The sequence below is a fragment of the Cordyceps javanica genome, chromosome 5 (assembly GCF_051103115.1).
Source record: "Cordyceps javanica chromosome 5, complete sequence".
Taxonomy (NCBI): Eukaryota; Fungi; Ascomycota; class Sordariomycetes; order Hypocreales; family Cordycipitaceae; genus Cordyceps; species Cordyceps javanica.
Genome location: NC_139299.1, coordinates 1,653,676 through 1,676,435, shown reverse-complemented (window position 1 = coordinate 1,676,435; position 22,760 = coordinate 1,653,676). Strand labels below are relative to the sequence as shown.

The following is a 22,760-nucleotide window of genomic DNA, read 5'->3' as shown; positions in this document are numbered from 1 at the left end:
GCGGTTCTCAGCGTATTGGCTGTAGGAGGATTGAATCGAGGGGGAGGGAAGGGGGGAGGGGAGGGCAGTAGAGTAGAACGAGATTCCGCACTACGCGCGCGCTGTGACTCGACTCGTTGGACGTCTTGAGATCGAGATAGGAACAAGAGTGATGACCTCTTGCTTGTCTGCTGGTAGGAATAGGGAAAAAAAGGAAAAGAATGTAGAAAAAGCAGAGCGTGGATCTAGATAAAAATACAATCGACAGAGGCGTTCCCGGCAAGGCAAGACCGCACACCCTTATTTTCCGCCGACTTATTCGTACTCGTACCGGATGAAAATTCCGCCCCACTTATTAGGGGCTAGTGGGAGGACCGCCCCTGGACCTGCGCACCGCCACCCAACTAGGTACTCAGTAAATGATTTGTTGCATGCACCACTAACCCGCAGAAACAGGCGATAAGGGGAGCTAATTTTGAAATCATATCTTGTGCTTGGGGAATGCGTCGGCTTTTATGGAGCATCGGCCAATTGTAGATGCTGTATTTGGCTACTTTTTCCTTCCTTTTTCCCCCCTCAGTTTGAACAGTGCTCACTCCTTTGGATTACCTTGTGCACCAAGCATAAGTTACTCAGTACTGATATGACAAGCCTGTCAGGCTGTCACTGGCTCCACCATGGGTACGAAGGACCAATCACCTGAGTATCCTGAACAGGAATCCGTGGACTCGACCTTCCAACGCCTTACAAACAACCAACATGGCATCACGACATCATTTCCACTTTTCAATTAAATCCATACCGGATTATGAATTGTCAACTTGAACTAAGGGCGACGTACAGTGAAGCCCACACATACTTATTAGCAAAAGCAAACCGTCCGACCATTGGAAATCCGAAATCATGTCCACAAATTCAACTTGGTTGATTGCAACGAATCATATCCGCTGCCGCAAAACGAACAGAGCAAGAAACATAAAAAAAAAGAAAAAAAATCAAGTATATATAGAACCAACGCCATACCGTAGCGTGAAATCATCATGAGGGCGCAGATTTTTTCCCCTCTGCGCATGCGTGTATACCTATGTAAGCCATTTTCATCCATCAACTATGCCTGGGCGACAATGCTTCTGCCCACCGCGCTCCAGCGCAGCTTGCGCAGTCCGACCGAGGAACGAATCACGTCGCCGCCAGCAGACGTGGTGTCGTTGACGCCGCCGACACTGGCTGCCAAGACCTCGCGCGCCTCTTCGCGGCCAACCTCGCGACCAATGACATAACCAGCGCCGAACCCAACGACAGATACGAGGACGACGACACCAGCGCTGACAACCCAGCTGAGCAAAGTGGGGGATATCAACGCATATTCGCTATCCACAGCAGCGACAGCAGTTCGCTTCTTCTTGGCGGGCCGCGGCCCCCTGCCAGCTGACTCGGACCGCTTGGACTTGGGAGACACCGCACCTGAGGAGGGTCTTCGGCGTCGGACAGCGGAGGGACCGGCCTCTGCCTGCTTGTCCTCGCCAACGAGCTCAGACTCGGGCATGAATCGCAACTCGACGGGCTGGTTGCTGGGAGCGACGCCGGTCCGCGTGGTGCGTTGCGCGTCCGTCTCTTCCTTATTCTTGGGCAGACCTCTAGCCGCGGCGGCACAGGAGAGGAGGGTCGTGAGGGACGCCCGCAAAGCAGCATCGTTGTCTTCGCGGACTGAGGGCGACATGAAGTTGGGCGCTCCGCGGTGAGCTCTGGCCTGTCGATGAGGGTACGAGGAGCGTCTGAAGGAGCTGTGCGGGTGCGGGTGCTCGGCCGAGCTCGTCGAGTAGCTCCGCTGAACCAGGCCGGCGGGCGGGTGGCTGAAGGCGTTTGGGTGAGGGCGGAAGACGGGCGCGTCAGAGTTTCGACCAAGAGTGGTTGCGTTGTCACCGTCGTCGGACTCGTCGTCGGAGCCGTCCGAAGCGTCCTTCTCGGACGAGTGGATGTTCTCGGCGGAGCTTGTCATGACACGATCCTCGTCGCTATCGCTCTCTTCATCTTCCTCATCCTGGCTGCTGGCGCCGGCGACGTGGATGGCGGTCTGCTGCGGGGGAAGCGACCGCCCCGAGGGATGGAGGCGCCGGCGCCGCTGCTGGAACGGACTGCCGACCTGGAGTCCGGTGGTGACGATTTCGTTGTCGACGCTCGAGAGCGACGAAGAGGAGGGTTGGGAGGAGAGTTCAACCCATGATTCTGCAAGGGTCAGCGGGGGGTGTAGATTGATGAGATGGAGAGCGTCGCTCGTACCGTCAAACCGACGACTGTGGTATATGCTGGGGCTCGGCCGCGGCTCGGGCTGTGAGACGCTGCGACCGAGTTGCCTACTGTGGCCGGACTGGTTCTCCATGATGCCGACGCTATTATGTATGGGTGTATGAAGATAGATTTATTGCTGAGAATCAAGTGAGGAACGACAGAATCAGGGTTTCCTTTTTTTCTATCGATAGGAAGGTTGCAAGATAGGCGACGCGGCGTGGGAGGGGGGACGACGACAAGAGGGCGGCTGTACCAGGCGGTCTGGTCTATTTGGGCAACCCCGCCTAATCGGGCTGATAAGCTGCGATCTGCGGAGACGCCTGTTGTCTCTGCACGTCGGTGTTGTGTGCGTGTGCGTGTGTGGCAGTGTTGATGGTGCCAAGAGCTCGATGGGACGAGCGAAGAAGGGAAGAGGGAATAGAAGAAAAAAAATTAGGAAAAAGAGAAGAAAAGTGAAAGAAGAATAATAAAAAGAAGAATGGAAGAGGCAAGGTTTAAGATGTGGCAAGATGACAGACGACGGGTTGGAAGACTTGGAAGGGGCTTGGACGGGAGAGTTGGGCTCACGAGCCAGTGGCAGCTGTGAGCGGGCGGGGGTGAGCGTTGACTAGCGGTCGTTAGCTGATACTTGGTAGCAGTGTTGGGGCGGGACCGTGGCAAGCATGGGCGGATTATAGTGGGCGATGGAGAGAGAGACAAAGAGAGAGATGAGTTGCTTTGAACAGTTGAGAGTATCATCGATTTGGCAAATGGGCCAGTCCAGTCACGGGCGGTTGACTCCCGGTATTCGCTACAGTCCATAAGGTAAAGATCAAGTCCATGCATAGCCAACCCGTTGTCGTGGCGCGAAAGGGCCTACCAGAGCCCCTCGAGACAAGCACATCACGCGCCCAGGCATTGCGTCACAGGGCTCGACAGCCTCGCCCGTCACAAGGGCGCATTTTGGCAGGCAAACAGGCAAGCAGGCCCCCTTCATTCTTGCGGCTTAGTCACCTGCAACCATGCTGGCCCTGCGTTTGTGGCTTATTCTTCCTCTATTCGCCATCATCTCGTCCTGATCTTGCCCGGTTTCAGATGGCCAAACAAGACACTGATTCGTGTTTCTGGACTCGCCATCTCCCCATAACCTACAAACCCCTCCAACCCTATGTATTAACTTGCTCACCTATCCAGCCCCTGCCCTGCCCTCCCCTCTCCTACACCTAACCGTGCAACTGCAAATGCAATGATCTTAATGTGAACGTCCAGCGCGCTCCCTACGGCGGCCGCCATCATGCGGCTTGTGGTGACAGGTAACTTTCAAGCAACAATATATCCCCATCATTATATATGGCGCTTCTGCTCACAATACCATAGGCCCACTATGACATCCCTGTCAACACGTTGGCCATGCCTGTCCACCGCCAGTTCTATCAACCCACCGAAACCCACTGAACTCTGCAGCTTCGGATACCCTCTTTTGGGCTCGTCTTGTCTCAACATTTCTACCTTACTGACACTGTCCTGAGTCGGCAGTCAGTCATCCACCCAACCAGCTTTTACCAGCACATCCCGTCGCATTCCATCCTCGACATCCGCAACGTTCCCTCACCTCCCGCCTCCGATGCACTGCTTTCCGCTCCTTCGCCACGCCATGCCATACCGCTCCACCGCCCACAGCAACGGAAACGCTATGCCCTGCATGATCGCAATCACCGTAAAGCACCACCCCGGTCGCAGCCTGCGCAGCAGTACGTCTAGAAGCGCCAGCGCCCCCGCCGCCAGCTCGCAGCGAAACAGGTTGCACGCCGCCTGCACCGTCGCCGTCCTGTCCGTGTGGTAGTCGGCCAACAGTGCATTAAGCGACTGCGCCGGCGTCGGCACCCCCGGTCGTCAGCTCCGTTCACGGGCTTCAAGAATCGTCCTATTCGGAAGTACTCACGGTAAAGTTGATCTGGTTCGTAAAGCCGATACAAAACTGCAGGACGAGTGGGACTGCCATATGCTATGAGCGGGTCTGAGGTTAGCAGCCGGCAGACAGCGTTGCGCCAACAAGACATACTGCGTGATACTGTAGTGCCCATCCATACCCGACAATACAAGGAACGCAAAGGACTACGGCGTACTTGGCCACGCTGAGCCTCGCGCGCTCAATGGGAAAGTCTGTCAGATCGTCTAGCCGGCCCTTGACCAGCGTGATGCCCAGACTTCCGGCCACCCTGGCATACTCTTTGTCCATAAGCTTGCCTGTCCACGTTAGTATCTTGATCTGACCAGCAGCATCTCGAAGATGTTATTGTCTATATACCTGCACAGACTGCCGCAAGCGTTGAAGCAATTCCAAACGGTAGGTATGACAATCCAGCCGTGAGCCCAGATACTCCGTATTGGTCCACAAATATGGTCGACAACGAAGCCTGTAGACAAGAGTACATGGTGTAGAATAAACTGTAGCAAACAATTGAGAATGTCGTCCCTGGGTTCTTGAAAATCATCAAGAGCTCTAGTGGTGTTATCATCTGTTTCGGGGCAGGCTTGTCCCCAGCTCTAGGAGGCTCGACAGGCTTGCTGGGCTTTGATGGCGCTAGAAAGGGTAAAATAACCTTGTTTGGCCATTTCGTAGGAAGCGTTCCATTTCCAACCACATTGCGGCACGTCTCCGGCAAGAAGAGGAGAACAGAGAAAAACACGAGCCCGGATGCAATAGCTAGGAACCAGAATATACTTGGCCAGCTCCATCGAATCAGCAACAAACCACTGATGAGGGGTGCAACACTCGGTGGCGTATTGAGGCTAGAATAATTCTCAGCAACAGCGTTACTTGTTAATGCGTGATGCAGCGCTTACAAGACGGACATGAGACCAATGAATCCGCCTCTGTCCGCCGGGGTGGTGACATCTACCAGAACTCCGTATGAAAATGAAAATGTTCCTATAGACCACAAAGTCAAATTAGAAACGAAAAAAAAAATGACAGTGTGGAGTAAATAACTGCAAATTGATTACCAGATATTGCGGCGGCCTGCAGCATTCTCAACCCAAGTAAGATACCAAAGGACCGTTGCAGTGCCAGACCAATATTCACGGCCACATACGACCCTAATGTAATGATGAAGATGGGTCTGCGGCCGTACACATCAGATAAACCAGCAATAATAGAAGGGAAAACTCCGGAGGCAATTAGATATGAAGTCACTGTAAGGTTGATGCGCTCCGTACTCTCGCGCAAATCTCTGGCTAGAAACGGGATAGCAGGGAAAAAGATGAAGCTGCTTGACGTGGAGAACCAGCCAGCAGCAGCTCCGAGTGATACAATAAACCTTTTCTGCCAGAGTGAGAATGCGGTGTATGGCCGCGATGGCTCTGGAGAAGTCCCCTCCCCTTTACCTTTATGCAGTCCGCTCGAGTCCGCCTTGTCGCACGCCGGGCCGCTGGATTGTTGGTATCTACTGTCCGTGAGATTTTCCTGCACACCTGAATCCAACTGTTTTCCATTGCCGTTTGTCGGCTGCAAGGACTCAGACTCCGCGCGGGACCGCCCCATGGTTGGGCGTGGCAACGATTCCAATGGAGCAGCCTGGCTTGGTCCACGAGCAACTTCAAGAAAGCATTCCCACTAGGAGAAAATCAAAGAGCCGCGCTCTTGGATCGGTGAAGAAAAGAATCAATGATTGAAAACCGGGCCCATGAGAGAGGTAATGTCGAAGTAGGAAAATCTGTGCGCCCTGCAGCAAGGTGCCAATCACATGGTACCCCGCAGCCCAACTACCTGGTCACGGCGCTTATACATTCTGCCTGGCAGGGCTGCTGCAGTTTTGATAGGCTACGAATTGAGTATATAGAAATAGGTTTTCTTTCAACGGACGATTTTTTTTAATTCATTTCAACCCGATTTCACTTGCTTATTCGGCCCCCGCTACTTTCCATTCGCTGGATTCCATCGAGGCCGGTGATACTCGATAATATACTGGCTGAAAGTAGAGTAAATCGGATCGAGAGTAGCTCTATTAACTTTTGCTGTTTTGATTGTAGTGTAAATTGGATAGATGTAGCAAGATTTCAAAGCAGCTCGGTTGCTATCTATTATTTGAGCTGTAGTCTGCATGTCGGGGGCCCAACAGAACTGTAGCTAGTGAAGTTTAGTGACTTATTTGTGCTTGTTTACAGAAGGTCTGGCATCGGCCTCAATTGTATAGAAAGTGAAAAAGCGGCTAGCAGAGCACTTTCTGAAGAGGGTGTCAGCTGGAGAGCTGCGTGACCGATGACTTAAGGCCGTTGCTCTTTAGCGGTAGCTTGACAGTTCTCTTCAGACGCTGCCTCCTCATAACGATGCGAAATCCGGTCCGATAAGAAATACTGGCAACTAGACGACTTCTAGCAAGATTGGTGCCTGACCTCAATTGTGGGTGTTCAACGGCAGTCTTTGGAGGCGAGCAAATGCCATCAGCAGCGGGAACAAGTGACTGTGTGTCGGGTATGAACTTCAGTGGAGTACGAGACATGCTAGATATAGAAGTACAAATAACAGTATTTTCGCCGCTGTGAGGTATTTGGCGGCTGTGACCGTCTTTGCTTGGCAAGTTTGGCCGGGTGGGCTCCAGTGAGCCTTTGAAGCCCGCGAGGCCACCTGGATGCTTTTGGATTAGGTGTTGCATATCCGATTTGGCTCTGAAGCTAATTAGAGAATTGTAGGTTCTTTTGGGATACTTTGACACTTACTTATCCACAAGTGAAGACCACTGGGGCCACATGCCGGCGACCATGATGTCGTTGCGTCTGGGCAGTAGCGTTAAAATCATAGTAAGCATACAGCAAGCCTTGTCCTCACATACATGGCGTAGAGGGAAATCCTATCTTCAAAATCTTCTGATGGCTCTGATGCAAGGAACCTGTCCTTGTACAGTTTGATAAAATCCTCCCCGATGGAGTAGCGTGGACTCTTCATGCATTGGAAGTCCATTTCGTGGTGGCCGTAAAAAGGGCATGGGTCGTAAATTATAGGACCAAGACTGTCAACGTTGAACTGGATATTACCATCCCACAGTGCTCCATGGCAAAGGCTTGGCTTGATACTCCTACCGCCGGTCTGGAGCGGCCGCAAGAGGCGTTTGATGACTTTCTCGATGAATTCTTCGGCGACATCGAGAAAACCGTCATCACCACCGCGCATCACCGCAAGGTAGTTCAGATCGGCTCGAAATTCGCGTATGAAGAACTCCTCCCAGCTATCTGTCCAGCCGACTTGCATTGGAGGAGGGCCGAAGTACGGGGTTACATGAAAGCCAAACTTGCCCGTCGGAGAGACGGAGTTTGCATGCATCTGGTGTATGACCTCGACAAGTTGATTCAAAGGAGGCGCTCTGGCTCGGAGATTGTAATATTCGGCAAGAGACCAGGCTTTGGAATTTGTGTCCCGAAAGTAACCCCAGGCAACAGGTCTAACTGTGTTGTTGGGGATAACAGCTGCCATTGCCTTCAAGCCCTCGTATTCGGCCTCAGACATGCCTACAAGCTCCTCTCGTTCGATGATCTAAACACTTCAGAGGGGATCCGAACTGGAGAGGAGTATCAAGGCTTACTTTGGCAAAAAAACTCCTCTCCACACTGCCGTCTAAAACGTCAATTCGTAGGCCTGTGGACCACTGCGTGCAGCCCGTCAGCTATTGGATCACATGCACAGGGGTAGTGAACATGCATTTGTACCACCGTGTTGAGCGATCGATAAAATCTCCGAGTTTGCGGGCAAAGCTAAAAATTGGTCAGATATCATCGCATTGGTCGCCAGCTATGCAGTGTGCAACGTACCAGCCCGGAGCGCAGGATCTAATTCGTCCATCTTCCGGTAAATGGTGTGTTACCAGGTTGTCTTGCCTGGCACAATCGATCTCGGATTATACAAAGTGTCAGCTGTCAGAATAAAGGAAGTTTTGTGAGCACTATACTCTCATTTTTGAATCGTCGGCGAAAAGAGTTGCTCGCGATACATGGCAAGTTGCAGAAAGGTATAAAAGTGGCCGGAGAGTGAGGCGACTCAGCGCTTACCCAGTATCTGTGGTTGGCTAAGACCTGCACTGGTGCGGGGATGAGATGCAGACACACCACTTAAGAGCAGCGCATGGGTGCCTCAGGACTGAATATTTCTACTGTAGAATGTAACAGAGATATATTTGGTATTCATCTTGTAAATGACAATCTCCTGGTAAAGCTCTCCGCCTGGCGCTGCCGAGAGCACTGCAGAGATGGTTGTAAGTCGCTCCCGCACAGTACTCCTAGGAGGGGCAGTGCCGCGGGCGTTATCGCTGACCCTGGAATAGGGCCTATCAGGTTCACAGGCGCCCCAGAACCGTCGCGGAACGATTGCCAGTAGCGCGGACGACGAGCATGAAAGCCATTCCGCGACATTGCTTTCTTCATCAATAGACGATGATAGCGCTGTGAGTGCGGAAGACGATTTTGACTGGAAGTCTGGAGCGTTGAAGAAACGATTCAATATCTCTTGGTCACGAAAGCGACAAAACAAAAGCAGTGGTTCACGAGAGGTCGGGCCGAGGGGTCTTTCCACTCTTCATCTGCCATCGGAGCCGCTTATTGATATTGTCTTCGTTCATGGGCTGAGAGGAGGCTCTGTTAAAACATGGCAGAAGGGTGGTGATCCGAGGCGCTTCTGGCCACAGCTTTGGCTTCCAGTTGAACCCGGCTTCGAACATGCGAGTATACATTCATTCGGCTATGACGCAGACATAAAAACGGCGAATGAATTCAATATCCATGACTTCGGTCGAGAGCTTCTGGAAGAAATGCGGATGTCGCCGCATCTTGCCGACAGTGACGAGGTTTGAACACGTCTGTTCATAGTACCGGTCCAACGCTGACATGGAGAAGCGTCCTATCATTATGCTTGGCCATTCTATGGGTGGTCTAGTGATCAAAAAGGTGCTCCCCTATAGCACGGTTGTTGACTTGGCTTTTGCTAACTGAGGTTCAACCCAGGCGTACATTCTCGCCCAAGATATCCCGGGATGGAAACATCGGATACAATGCATCTTCTTTTTAGCTACACCCCACCGCGGATCAAATTATGCATCAATTTTGAACAATATGCTTATTGTCTCTGGTACTGCTGCACAGAGACAATACGTCAGCGACTTGACTACAACTTCTCAAACGCTGAAGCTCATAAATGACGAATTTGGGAAAAGAGCACATGAGATCGCCATATATTCTTTTTTTGAAACGCTCAAGACAAAAATTGGACCTTCCTCTCTGCTCATTGTGGACAAGGAATCTGCGATTCTAGGTATTTGAAATTTGCGAGCACGCCCCTGCTGCACGCCTAGCTTACCCATCATAGGCTCTGGTTTTCGAAATGAGCGAGTTAAATCCGCCGCTGCCTCCCATTGCGACATCAGCAAATTCAAGAACCCAGAAGACCCAAATTATATCCTCATACGCAATGGCTTGTCTACGGCAACCCGGGATTTGCTAAAGAATGGTACTGCCGCCGTGTTCATTCTTTTAATCAGCGAGGTGACTAACAGATTGTCACAGTATTGATTACAAAAGAACAAGAGGAAAAGCTACAAATGAAGTCTTTGAAGCCATATCTTGGTGTCTTTGATCCCCCGGATGAGCACCACAGCATTGCGGAAGGCTCTTGTGAGTGGATAGATGCCCGAGACGACTTCCAAGACTGGCGAGACGCCCCTCCTTCAGTAACATGTAAGACTGCTGGCTCACCAGCCCCGAGCCTCTCAGTCTTTTGGGTGCATGCTAGTCCCGGAAGTGGAAAGACCTGCCTCTCATCCTATGTTCAGTCACATATTGAGAGCACTAAGCTTCAGTGCAGCTACTATTACTTTCATGTCGGCAGCCAGATGTCACGGTCGCTGGCTCCTTTCCTCCGTTCAATCGCCTACCAGATGTCACTCTGCAGTACTGCCGTTCGCGACAGATTATTCAAGCTTTACCAGGATGGCTCAATCTTTGATTCAGATGATTCATGGACAATATGGACGAAGCTTTTCAAGAAAGGCATCCTTCAAGTAGAGTGACCTTGTCTTCTATTGAAGCCCACTCTGACACGTCGTATAGGTTGAATCTGATGTCCCTCATTTTTGGATACTAGACGCCATAGACGAATGCCCACGATATGCTGAACTGTTCACCATGCTCAGAGGAGAGCGCCCCCGCTTTCCGCTTCGCATCTTCATCACCAGTCGGCCGGTGCGAGACATGCAACGTCTACAAAACCTGCTTAAGCCCGCTGCATCTATAACCTCGATAGATATACCCATCAAAGATAGTTTGGCTGATATTGGGTTCTACGTTAGGAATCGTGTCGAGGGAATGCTGTTGGAAGATCCTGCTAGCGCAGAGAAGCTTTCGAGCAATATTTTGGCCAAGTCCAACGCCTGCTTCCTCTGGGTTAGACTTGTTCTGGACGAACTTGAAAGCGTGTTCACGACTTCCAGCCGGATGGATATTTTGAACACTATGCCGGAGGGCATGAAGCCATATTATGCCAGAGCAATGGAGCCTATCGAGTCGAATATTAGAGAGAAACATATATCGAAGGCTGTCTTTGCATGGGTAGTCACTGCTTCACGAAGTCTCACTATAGAAGAGCTTATCGAAGCCCTTCATCACGATATATCAACGGATATACCGCAAACACCTAGTGCGATTGAGGGGTTGTGTGGTCAATTAGTGCACATCAACCCGGTAACGAATACGGTTGATCTCATCCATCCGACTGCTCGAGAGTTCTTGCTGTCAGCGGCAGGGGAGTTTACTGTATCCATGACAGAATCTCACGAACGGATTGCACTTGTTTGTTTAAAACTTCTGTCAAGCAATGAACTGCGACCTCCCCGAACATCGCGCGCCGTTACACACGCTCGACCACCCCTCTCCCCACTTTGCAATTATGCCGTCTTGCATTTTTCCGAGCATATATTCGCCACGTCGTCGGAAAATGATGAACTTCTCATTCAATTGAACCGGTTCCTCCAGTCAAATGTTTTCAGCTGGATCGAGAGAGTAGCAATGTCTGGGAATCTCCAAAACTTGCTTCGCGTCTGCAAGAATCTCAAGGCATACCTTGATAGAAGAGCAAAGTATCGTTCTCCTGTCAATGCCGAGGTTCACAACATCGACAAGTGGACTGTGGACTTGAACCGACTGGTAACACAATTTGGCGGGCCGCTCTTGAAGCAGCCGTCATCCATATACTACCTCGTTCCTCCCATGTGTCCTTCCGAGACGGCTATTTTTCAACACTTTGGAAAACGAGCGGATGGGCTAAAGTTCACCGGCCATAGAAGTGTGAAATGGGACGATTGCATTGCCAACATCAGTCTCCAAGAAGACATTGCAGCTACTGTTGCTTGTGGTGACAGTCTGTTTGCTGTGGGCATGGAGTCAGGTTCAATTAATCTTTTCAGCCAGCGAAGTTTTCAACGTGAAAGCACCATTCAGCTCCCCAACCCGATCGATCTCATACATATAACAGATACATGGATGATATGCAGCACTACGAAATCTCTGATCATGCTCAATACATCTGGCACCATAGTTTGGGAGAATCGACTAAGGTTCCGCTGTCTTACCTTGGCAGCGTCGGAGAGCAACGTCATCGCTGTTTCGCAGCACGGCCATTTGATTCAATGGGACAAGGATACCGGAGAAATGTTGGAAGACAAACTTTTGCAATACCAGAATTACGATGTTGAGACATTACACAATCATCGCAAAAATAGGGCACCAATTGCGGCAGCCGTCTCGGCAGATGGCGAAATGGTAGTACTCGGATATCGCGGAGGAACGGTTTCGCTGTGGGACGCTCACGACGCCGATCAAATTGGGTGGGCAAAGGACGAGCGCGGAAGGATTGCGGTAAAACTCATCTTTAACCCCAACTCAAACATCCACCTTCTGCTGGCAATCTACTCTGACCATGGCTTGTCGCTCTACGATACATGGTCCACTGAGCTTGTCCACTCTCATACGTCGCCAACCCAAGCTGGATTCCTTTCTGCGTCGTGCTCCCCAGATGGGCGGACACTTGCTACTACGGATACGCGCGGAAACATGCACATATGGGACTTCGAAACTTTAACAATTTTGTATCATATTCTGTCCCCGTACCCGTCTTTCAGAATTCTAAGTTTCATCTCGGATGGGTCCAGTGTACTTGATGTGATGGACTCCAGTATACGCGTTTGGGCGCCATCAGTCTTGGTGCGTAAAACCTTCGAAGAAGATGCTAGCATCAGTGACGATGTTTCCCCCTTACCCGTGGCTAGAGGGGAATATAAAAGACATGATGATTTGCAAATCAGCGCGGTGTGCATTCACCCTTCACTGCCGGTAGCAGTGGTTGGAAAGAACAATGGCGACCTTTTCGCCTTTCAGACAAACAAAGAAAGCACTAATTTCGCTCTACATAGACATACCGACACCGTTACATCAATTTGTGTGTCAAAAGATGGTATTGTCGCTTCTTTTGACACCAGCAATGAGATACTGGCTCGTCGATACAGCCCGCAGAGCGGAAAGTCGACGATTATAAAGGGCATCAATGGACTGAAGCCAGTATCACGTGTCAAGCAGTTGGTATTCACGAATAATTGTGAATTTATCCTGGTATCGACATTTCAATCAGATGCGGTTTATAGATGCCGGGACGGCCATTGCCTCGGGATGCACGAATTTGAGCCAAAAACTCGAAGAGTTTGGACATGGCTCGCCTTTGAGGAGCCCAGCTCATTGGAGCAGCAGTTTTGGTTGATTTCTGATCGCCAGCTACGAAGATACACAGCGACAAGTTTTCTTGCTTTGACGACCGCACGTCAAGTAACTTTGAACTACACCTTAGCCCCAGGATGCCACGAAACGGCGATCCTACAGGCTGCCATATCCGAATCAAAGAACGACATGATCATAGAGATGGCCTTCTTTGTCAATGCCAGCACATCTTCTGCTATATTAGCGTTCCACCTGGCTGGCATTGAATGGGGCGGCCCGATCGATACAACAGTACAGCTTACCAACGTGCTGTCGGCTCGCTCCAAATATTGCCGTCACTTCCTGGGATGGAGCGAGGACAAGCTGAGTATGGTTTTTGTGGATGCGGACTCTTGGGTTTCCAGTATATCTCTGAAAGCTCTGGAACAATCGACATATGAACGGCACTTTTATATACCCAAGCATCTCAGTTCCGATGCTAACCTCACGAAGACGGCGGCAGACGACATTGTGCTGTGCAATGGGGGGGAGATTACGTCAATAAGTAATGGCCTGAAGTTTAAGCAGTTGGATGAGTTCGAATAATATAAGCAACTAGTTTGATAAATGATAATGGATAGCTAGGTAGCTCGTCAACACATATGTCTCCCTCAACTCCCGGGCCCTCTGATAGGAAACATCAAGTGACAACACAAAGAGAATGATCGGGCACTTGGATTTGAAAGGGAAAGAATATCTCTGTCAGTCTTGTAGAACTGTGAAATAACTCAACTTTATTTCCTGAGGCTGTCGACACTATCGACGGGTTGACGCGAGAGCCAAGACGACTAATTAAGAGGCATTTGTTTCTGTGAAGTTTGTTCAGGTACAAAGTGAATGTGGCGCCTACAGGATCCTAGGAGTTGAATAGTAGCTTAGGTTGAGATGAAGATAACCCAGAGGAAAGTCTCTACTCATCAGCAGACTAGAGCGGCTGGCCGTGGCTGCGTGTGTGTGCGGAGGACATCATATCATAGCATGCTACGAATTCATTGGGGCAGGAGAGATTATACAGCGTACAATGAAAGCGAGACTTGCACGTTTGCGACATCAGATCGAATGCAACTGTGCCAAGCAATGACATGCACCCCATGACCGCAAGCTCATTTTACCAAGAAATTGCCTAGAGACAAGACTGCTTAGTACTCTCCTCAGTTGCATTGGCATATATGTTCGCTTTGCAAGAGTCTGATGGGCGATTTCTGTGATATTTTGCTCTGCGCCAGGTGTGTGACCGATAAGGCGGTCAAAATTCACTAGGCTACACTCTTCTTCTCTGCGCACAATAGCTCGAGCCCAACAACAAGCAACACAAGAAGGACCAAACGATGGATGTCATTGCCAGCCTCCCCGATAGTCACATCCGCGCCATCCTAGTCGCTCTCTGCAACGACCGGCACACCCGCGCCAAAGTGGTGGAGATGGCGACCAAGTTGGCCGCCGCGCCGTCCAACTGCAACGGCAGCGACCAGGCCATATGCGTCCAGTGCGAGCAGGCGTTTTCCGTCTTGGCACGCCCGGATAACTCGTGCCGCTTCCATCCTGGTAAGCTTGACAAGCGGGGGAGAAGGACGAGAGTGGAAGCGACGCCCAAGTAGCGGCGGCATGTTAACAAACGCCGATAGGACGGAGGTACCCGGACACCAGCGACGATGCGTGGGCAGACCACGATGAAGACATCCACGGTCCTTATGAGACAGAGGAGAATCTGGCAGAGTGGCCAGATGCCTTTCTTTGGGATTGTTGTGACCAGACTGGTAGCGCTGCGGGCTGCGAAGTTGGCTCGCATAGATCTCAGTCGTAACGCGGGGGAAAACATGCACGAAATGATGACACAAGGTTCATAATAGAAGATAGAATTACTTTTTTCCAGCCGATAACGCCGTGGATCACTAATAAAACTACAGAAATTGCAAAGGATGGTCATATGCTAACAACAAAAACTTACCCGGTTCATAACAGCATGGGAAAAAACACAACCTAGAAAATGTGCATAGATGGAGATGGTAGATGCCGCGCGTTTGCCTAGAAGCAGAGCGTGCCTTGCACATGTTCCAAGCCAAGTATTTGCATTTCGTTGGTAACAGCCCCCAGAGCCCGTCAGAAGTTTTCGCTCGATCCAAATTGGTCCACTCAATCGTTGCCCTATTGCCTCGGAGAAAAAGGCAACGGGACGCAAAGAAGAGACGTCTTTCCAATATTAGCCCGCTCAAATCCCTCAGGAAGCCCACTGGATGGTTTGCTCTTTTGCCGCCCCGAACGGGTAGTCAGAGTACATCAAAAAGCCATTCAAATCGTTGCTCTCACACACAAAAGTCTCGGGAGGAGACATTGCCACAAGCCCTCGGCCACCCAAAAGTGAATAATGGAGCCCCCAGGTCTATCACTGCCCCGCCAAGGAAGCATTTTTCTCAAAGCCCACTAGCTCTGTCAAGAGCCGCCAACTTGTTTTGAAACGACAGCCCACACAGCCCGACGCCCACTCAAAAGTTCCGATCATAACGTTGAACCCAGCATTCCATTTAGTCAAAAGTCATCTTGGTGCCGGAGAAGCCGCCACGAGACGAGTTGAACCCACCACGGCCGCCACCGCGGCCACCGAAGCCGCCACGACCACCACCACGGGGACCGCCACGGCCACCACCACGACCGCCGCCGCGTCCACCGCCGAAGCCGCCACGGCCACCGCCGCCACCGTTCTGGGGGGGACGGCTGCCAGCAAAGTCAAGACGGACAGCACGGGACATTCTGCCGTTACCGATAGAAGCGCCGTTCTTGGCCTCCAGAGCGGTCTTGGCATCCTCAACCGAGTTGAAAGTGACGTAACCGAAGCCCTTCAGGTTACCAGATTCACTGGAGAACTTCATTAGCAATGACATAATGATGAGTTGCGAAATGCATCAACTTACGGGTCGGTAGGCAGACGAACGCTGGCAACTTCAGCGACCTCGCTGAAGAACTCGCGAACGGACTCCTGCTCAGTATCGAAGGGCAGGTTGCCGACGAACAGAGTGTCGCTCTCGGCGCTGAGGGTATCACCGTGACGCTTGGCGCGGTCGGCGGCGCGATCCTGAGGCTTGGCCTCAGCAGGCTTGGCGTTGGCGTAGTCGAGGTTCAGGGCGCGACCATCAACTTCCTGGCCCTGCATAGCCTCGTAGGCCTTGGTAGCAGACTCAGCGTCACCAAAGTCGACGTAGCCGAAACCACGGCTGCGGCCGGTGTTCTTGTCGGTGACGACACGGGCGCTGACCAGGTTATCGAAGGACTTGAAAGCCTCGTACAGAGCGTCGTCATCAACACCCCAGCTGAGGGAGCCGGCGAAGAGGGTAGTGGGAGCGTTGTCGGACTTGGCCTTCTTGGGGGCCTCGTCAATGTCCTCATCAGCCTTGCGCTTCTTGGAGGGAGCAGCCTCGGTCTTCTTCTCCTCTTCATCAGAGTCGGAGTCGTCGGAGTCGTCCGAGTCATCAGAGTCGGCATCCTATAGTCTTGTTAATCCTGGGGTTAACAGTCTTCAGTGCAGTGGTTGTACATACAGCCTTCTCGGCTTTGGGAGCAGCCTTCTCCTCTTCCTCGTCAGAGTCGGAATCATCGCTGTCGGAGTCATCCGACTCCGCGGCGGCCTTCTTGCCGTTGGTCTTGGCAGCGCCGTTGGTCTTGGTAGCAGCCTTCTCATCCTCAGACTCATCCGAGTCATCAGAGTCGTCCTCGGACTCCGCCTCCTCGGAGTCAGAGTCAGAGTCAGAGTCGGAGCTCTCGGCAGCCTTGGCCTTCTTTCCGTTGGCCACGGGCTTCTTGGGAGCCTCCTCCTCCTCATCAGAGTCGGAGTCGGACTCGCTGGCCTCAGACTCGCTGTCGGAGTCAGAAGACTCGGGCTCAACTACCTTCTTCTTCTTCTTCTCGATGTTCTTGGCGGTGGCCTTAGCAGTTTCCTTGGCCTTGGCCTTGGGAGTCTGGGAGGCCTTGGTGATGCCGCCGTTCTTGACAGCCTTGGACTCGGCCTTTGAAGGCTTCGCCACCTTGGTTGCGGACTTGGCCATTGTGAATATGTGTGATATGCTTTCTATATGCTAACAAAAGGCAAAGAAAGTAGCCCAGCAAAATTATTTGGGCAAAGGGTATGAAAATGAGGTGTGAGGAGATGGGAAAAATTTCTGAACCAGCAGGCGAGCAGGGTCTTTTTACCTGGGGGCTGGGCAGAACCTGGAACTTTTTTTTTTCACAAAAAGAGTGGGTCTAATCAAAAGCGGTGAATACGATAAGAAATTGGCTGTGGTTGTCCAGCTTGTGGCTCAAAACTGGTGCCTGACAATTGAGGCGCTACGATTGGCCAGTCTAGCACTGTAGAGGTTTGTGATGTCCTCGGTGGACGTGCAAGCCAGCAGTAGTCGTCTCACAGTCTATCCGCGATTCCTTTCTCTAGTTTCGTGATAGCCGCCCGACACCCGGCCTTTCGTATAAGAGGAAACCCCTCTCGCCATTCAATATGCCGACTCCCGAATCCGAAATCTTCAAGGCTTCAAAGCCCACGGTCGCGCCGACGTTCAACGGCGTGGACTTTGACGATACGAAGGCCTTCAAGGCTGCTGAAGACGCCATCATCCGCGAGCAATGGGTCGGCGCCATGATGACTCGCCTTGTCGGAGAGGAATTGAGCAAATGCTATATCAAGAACGGCAACAACCACCTGGAGAAGTGCGGTGACCTGCGAGGTAAGCTCTCCGTTGATACAGCACTGCTTGACGAATTCCTGGGCAACAGCATGAAGCATGAAGATACTAATTGAACTGTGATGACACAGAGAAGTATCTCGAGCTGCTTGCCGCCAACAAGATCAAGGGAACGAAATTTCTGCAACAAAATTACCTGGAGAAGAAGGATGAGGAGCTGGATATTGCCGCCAAGGTGCACACCTCTGACAAGATTGCCAAGTTGAACCAGGGGCGATTCTCTTCATAATTAAGGATTGGAGTCGATTGTTATAGAAGCAGAGCGATTGCCGTGTTTATTGGCATTTTCCTCGCAGAGACATACGCACAGCTCGTCGGAATCGCGGCGCAACATCTGGGCAGCCTGACTACGACGGTGTTTGTGTAATTCTGTGAGAGTGTATATATCATCAAGAAATGGAATAGAAGTTTCGAAAGCTATATTAAAAGCTCCGCCCCTTGCATTATTGGTTCGTGTACATCTAGCCGAGCACATGTTGCTGTTGCAGAACAACTAGCTCCCCCATGCCTGCTGGCGCCAGAGGCTCCCCACGCGACAACGACTCCAAAATTTCTGAGCACTGGCAAGACTCCTCCTAGTCAACGACAACCACGACCACGGCCACCACATCAAATCTCTCCACACGCCACAACGTTTCCTGCTACCGCCTCACACCATGTTCTGCACAAGGTGTCTACGCACTAGTGTCGTGCGTCGACAACTGCCCATCGCTCGCCGCCAATTCTCCGTCGCACCGTTCTTACGCTCTGCAGAGCCGACGCTCTCGACTCCCACCACAGCCGCCGGCGAGGCCGCACCTGAAAAGGTCGCGCCCCGATCCAGCTGCCCCGAGGGCACCATACTTACCGGCCTCAACTATACCAAGGGCGGCTCCGACCCTGTCGCGAAGAGGGACGAAGAGTACCCCGAGTGGCTGTGGTCCTGCCTCGACGTCACCAAGAAGAGCGCCGAGGGCGATGAGGCTGCTGCTGGTGATGAATTCTGTATGTTTCGAGGCCCAAGGACTCTCAAAGCATACCTCGTTTGGCCCTACTAACTAATCCTTTCCCCCCCTTTGTAGCCAAATCCAAGAAGCAGCGACGACTAGCGGCCAAGCGCCAAAAGGCCGCCGAGGCCGAGCTGCTTGCGTCTGGCAACCTGGAAGCCCTTCAACCGAAGATTCCCATCCAGCAGCAGTCGATCAACCTCGAAGGCCAAGAAAACGGCAGTGTTGCTGACAATATCGCTGCGGCCGAAAAGCGCCAGGAGCTTAAGCTGGCTATGCGCAAGGAGAGAAAGGCAAAGATTAAGGAGGCCAACTACCTCAAGTCAATGTAAAAAAAGGCTACAACGGCCCCCAGTTTTGCTTGGGCTCTCTGTATACTATCATTTGGCGGGTTACGTTCTGCCTGGTTGTAAATTAGATCATAAAGAATCGGCGCTTTTCAATCCATTTGCCATCTCTCTACGCGGCCTCAGAGTCCAGCCTTTCGTCACGACGTGATTCACACCGGCTTAAAAAATCACGAGAAATTTAACTGCGCAAAAATGTAGATCTTATTGACCAGATTTTACTAACGGATGACTAAAAAGCGCTTAAATCTAAGGGAACACTGCTTCCCCTGCCGGCTCTGTACCTACGACTACCTCCAGCGAAGCCTCTGGGCTTCGGAAGTTGGTCATCGTCTTTGAAATGCCATCTCGAATCGCTGATAATGATGCGCCCCCCGCCGCCGAGGCTTGGGCTTGGTGAGTGAAAGGAGGTGCGCGAGTTTGGCGTACCAGTTGGTGAAGGGGAGCCGTTGGTAGAGAGCGTATAGGCACTTGGGTCGAGCATAGATTGTCGCAGAGACGAGCCACGACTACGAGACTGCGGAGGAGGAGGTGGCGGAGAAAGAGTAGACGGTGGTGATGGCGCAGCACCCGGAGGAGGAGGAGGAGGAGGTGGCGGTGCTGTCGTAGGTGACGACCGCCCAGAGGATCGATTCACGGCCGATGTAATCGAGGGTACGGAGCTCGCCGGAGGAGGCGGTGGGGGAGGCGGCTGTAATCTGGAGGCAGCCGCTGGCAAAGGCGGTGCGCTCGACGGTGGTGGTGGAGGCGGCGCGCCTGGGGCGGATGATGTAGGACGTGGCGGAGGCGGCGCCGGTGCTCCAGCGGGAGGAGGGGGAGGTGGAGGAGGAGCAGGAGACGAAGGAAGTGTCGGCTTCAATGCAGGCTTTCGAGATGTTGGTATCGCGGGCGGCTTTTTTCCTATCGGCGGCGGCGGTCCCCTTCCACTTGTCTTTCTTAGACCGCCGGGACCAGGAACTGGCAGGGACGGTCTGCCCGGGATCGCGGGAGCACCACCAGACGGCGGCGGAGGTGCCGAAGCAGGTGGTCTGGGCGCAGAGAATTTCGACTCGCCCGGATCAGACAGGTACGAAGAATCTGTCTCACGTCCGGTGTCGACACCACCGCCTCTCTTCTTCAGTTTGGGCATGCCGCCCGCAAACAGGCCGCCGAGTTGAGGTGCCGCAGATTCCAGCCCGGCCGAGGCTGCTCCCGTGCCTTGATCACTGTTGCTCCTTGCACGGTTTCCAGGAACGGGAGGTGCCAGGCCCGGAACAGGCGGCGCGCCTCCTATTGGTGGCCCGGATGATGATGATGCGCCACCACCACCAACCTGAGGCGCGGAGCGATCGTTCGTCACGGCTTTTTTAAGAGCCTTTCCTTTGTTGATATCGGCGAGAAGAGCACCCTAGGCCAGTCAGCAAAACATAAAACGTGGACGGAGTCATTACTATAATTGTGACATACACGACCTGGCGGAGGACGTCCGGGAAGGCCGCCTGGTGCTCCCCCAGGAGGAGGAGGGGGAGGGGGAGGAGGACCGCCGGCGCCTGGAGGCGGAGGCGGCGGAGGGGGAGGAGGCGGCCCCGGCATTATGTCCTGTGAAGCTCTCTCGAAACGGTTCTATGTTGAGCTAGTAGGCGGCGCAGACAGACAGGCAAGCAAGCCAAGGTAGCTGCTGAGGTCGACAGAGCAGCTCTTCGTTTGCTTGAGGTGATGACGACTGGGTTCCTCTGACAGATTTCTGTGGTTTGTGGGCAGTCTGTGGAAGACGAATATATGTGCTGAATGGTTAATCAACCATCGATCAGGACAGTGAAGTCGACTTCTAGGCGTCTCGCGTGAGATGCTTCGGTTTCGTCATTGGGTAACGCTGTGCCGCGCAAGAGCCGCCCAAGTCTGAGTGGCTTGGCTCTCTGCCCCACCTCAACTGGTACTTTTTACTTCTGCCTTGGTGATGGATTAGTAGCAAGGTATCTTTGGCACAGTGCGATTTTGGTGATGGGAGTTTTTTCTTTCAAAATTTCCTGGTCAATTGAGTATATTTGTCTCTGTTAGATTGTTAGAAACATGTTGGCTTTTATTTTGCGCACAGCATTTGTCGACAGATTCTTAGCTAGCTGTCATGCGCTGTAGAGGGGCTCAGCATGCACTATACGCCCAATCACAGCGCTAAGAATTTCTTCCCATTTTCATCACCACCCAGAAAGGGTCTTGTCACCTCCTTGACGACGGCGAGTGCTGAGACTTGCAGCGGAATTTCCAGACGCAAGATAGATCGAGACCTGAAATACGAAAGGCGTGCAAGCCCTTGAGCACAGTAAACGTCGCCATCGCAACAACAATGCGCTCTGCATCGACCCGCGCCGTGAGCGGCTTTGTCTGCCAGTCTTGCGCTGTGCTGCCGCGGCCCACGGGCGCTGCTGTCCAGCTTTTCGGTCGACCGTTCATCGTCTCTAGCAGCCGCCATGCGAAAAAGCTACCGACATGGAGCATGTCTGGTGTGCGCTGGTCCAGCAGCGGCGTGGCTGCGTCGCAGGACGCAAGCCTGGACCAGCGCGACGCCGCCCCGGCATCCAGCACCACCAAAGTCCAACGCATCACGAACCCGGCTGAGCTCGCCGCCCTCGCCGAAGACAGCAGCAAAAAGTTTCAGTCCGTGGACGGCATCCCTGCGAAGCAACTGACGGCGGCGGCTCTGCAGTCGTGCCTGCGAGCCGCAACGGCCATGCACCCGCAGCTGAAGCGTGCCGAGTCACAGAGCAAGGCTTCCACCTCACGGCTGGCTTCTCTCAATGGGGAGCGGACAGGCTCCAAGGTTCCCATCGATAACCGCATAGCGGAGGCGACCAATCGCATCTCCCACGCCGCTTGGAACATCATCAGCAACCCCAACGTCGAGATGACACCCGACTTCCTCGAAACCTACGTTCGCATCCAGAATCAGCTGGGCCGCGCCGAGTCGCTCCCGGCCGTCTTTGAGCTCTACGCGAAGAAGAGCAAGCCCGTTGTCAAGAATGGCATCGTCGAGTACCAGCGCACAAACCCCAATGCCGCCTCGCGCGCCGTTGAGACGGCCGTGGTCAACATGGCTCTGCAGACGGCCATTGACTCCAAGAACTTGGATGCTTCGCTCGGCATCATCGAGGCAGGCTTCTGCGTCCCTGCATTCAAGCGCGCCAAGCTCATCAAGCACGGCACGGCGCCCGCTATTGGCCTCATGACACTGCCCTTTGGCATCATCGGCCTCTCGACCGCTTACGCTGCCTACTGGCAAAACACCATGGATGTGACAACTGCCACGGCTATTGGCGCCGCCGGCATCTCTGGCTATCTCTTTGTCGTCGGCTCGCTGGGCATGATTGCAAAGCTCAGCCACAAAGATCAGATGAAGCGCGTCACCTGGACACCTGGTACGCCCTTGCGCTATCGCTGGATGCGCGAGGAGCAGCGTGCAGCCCTGGACAAGGTGGCGCTCGCTTGGGGCTTCAAGGAGCCTTGGAGACATGGCGAGGAGTCTGGCGCCGATTGGGAGGGGCTTCGAGAATACATGGGCTACCGCCAGATGCTCCTCGACCGTGTCGAGTTCATGGATGGTATGAGCTAGAGTACTCGAGTGCCTGCCATTGATCATTTCTAAATGTACTATAATACTGTATATTCTCCAGCCTGTGCGCAATGAATACTTT

General features: G+C 52.7%; 8 protein-coding genes across 8 annotated transcripts; 4 read left to right on the top strand and 4 right to left on the bottom strand.

The window, feature by feature from the left end:
* Positions 1-1,087: 1,087 nt before the first annotated feature.
* V2A60_007743 (uncharacterized protein) lies at positions 1,088-2,359 on the bottom strand (the record flags this gene model as incomplete). Its single annotated transcript, XM_083259025.1, has 2 exons — positions 1,088-2,205; positions 2,260-2,359. The coding sequence occupies 2 exons, from the start codon at positions 2,357-2,359 to the stop codon at positions 1,088-1,090; spliced, it is 1,218 nt and encodes a 405-aa protein (XP_083115151.1).
* A 1,496-nt stretch (positions 2,360-3,855) lies between these two features.
* V2A60_007742 (uncharacterized protein) lies at positions 3,856-7,750 on the bottom strand (the record flags this gene model as incomplete). The annotated part of the gene is made up of 6 exons (XM_083259024.1): positions 3,856-4,113; positions 4,190-4,252; positions 4,310-4,494; positions 6,767-6,915; positions 6,967-7,023; positions 7,080-7,750. 6 exons carry the CDS (start codon positions 7,748-7,750, stop codon positions 3,856-3,858), a joined length of 1,383 nt encoding a protein of 460 aa, XP_083115150.1.
* A 6,610-nt stretch (positions 7,751-14,360) lies between these two features.
* Positions 14,361-14,836, top strand: V2A60_007741 (uncharacterized protein; the record flags this gene model as incomplete). The annotated part of the gene is made up of 2 exons (XM_083259023.1): positions 14,361-14,577; positions 14,658-14,836. The coding sequence occupies 2 exons, from the start codon at positions 14,361-14,363 to the stop codon at positions 14,834-14,836; spliced, it is 396 nt and encodes a 131-aa protein (XP_083115149.1).
* Positions 14,837-15,554: 718 nt separating this feature from the next.
* Positions 15,555-17,069, bottom strand: V2A60_007740 (uncharacterized protein; the record flags this gene model as incomplete). Its single annotated transcript, XM_083259022.1, has 3 exons — positions 15,555-15,885; positions 15,942-16,510; positions 16,566-17,069. The coding sequence occupies 3 exons, from the start codon at positions 17,067-17,069 to the stop codon at positions 15,555-15,557; spliced, it is 1,404 nt and encodes a 467-aa protein (XP_083115148.1).
* A 446-nt stretch (positions 17,070-17,515) lies between these two features.
* On the top strand, positions 17,516-17,988 carry V2A60_007739 (uncharacterized protein; the record flags this gene model as incomplete). Its single annotated transcript, XM_083259021.1, has 2 exons — positions 17,516-17,741; positions 17,831-17,988. 2 exons carry the CDS (start codon positions 17,516-17,518, stop codon positions 17,986-17,988), a joined length of 384 nt encoding a protein of 127 aa, XP_083115147.1.
* Positions 17,989-18,415: 427 nt separating this feature from the next.
* On the top strand, positions 18,416-19,077 carry V2A60_007738 (mitochondrial 54S ribosomal protein mL54; the record flags this gene model as incomplete). The annotated part of the gene is made up of 2 exons (XM_083259020.1): positions 18,416-18,743; positions 18,821-19,077. The coding sequence occupies 2 exons, from the start codon at positions 18,416-18,418 to the stop codon at positions 19,075-19,077; spliced, it is 585 nt and encodes a 194-aa protein (XP_083115146.1).
* Positions 19,078-19,601: 524 nt separating this feature from the next.
* V2A60_007737 (uncharacterized protein) lies at positions 19,602-20,664 on the bottom strand (the record flags this gene model as incomplete). The annotated part of the gene is made up of 3 exons (XM_083259019.1): positions 19,602-20,140; positions 20,179-20,479; positions 20,539-20,664. The coding sequence occupies 3 exons, from the start codon at positions 20,662-20,664 to the stop codon at positions 19,602-19,604; spliced, it is 966 nt and encodes a 321-aa protein (XP_083115145.1).
* A 751-nt stretch (positions 20,665-21,415) lies between these two features.
* Positions 21,416-22,678, top strand: V2A60_007736 (uncharacterized protein; the record flags this gene model as incomplete). Its single annotated transcript, XM_083259018.1, has 1 exon — positions 21,416-22,678. The coding sequence occupies one exon, from the start codon at positions 21,416-21,418 to the stop codon at positions 22,676-22,678; it is 1,263 nt and encodes a 420-aa protein (XP_083115144.1).
* Positions 22,679-22,760: the final 82 nt, after the last annotated feature.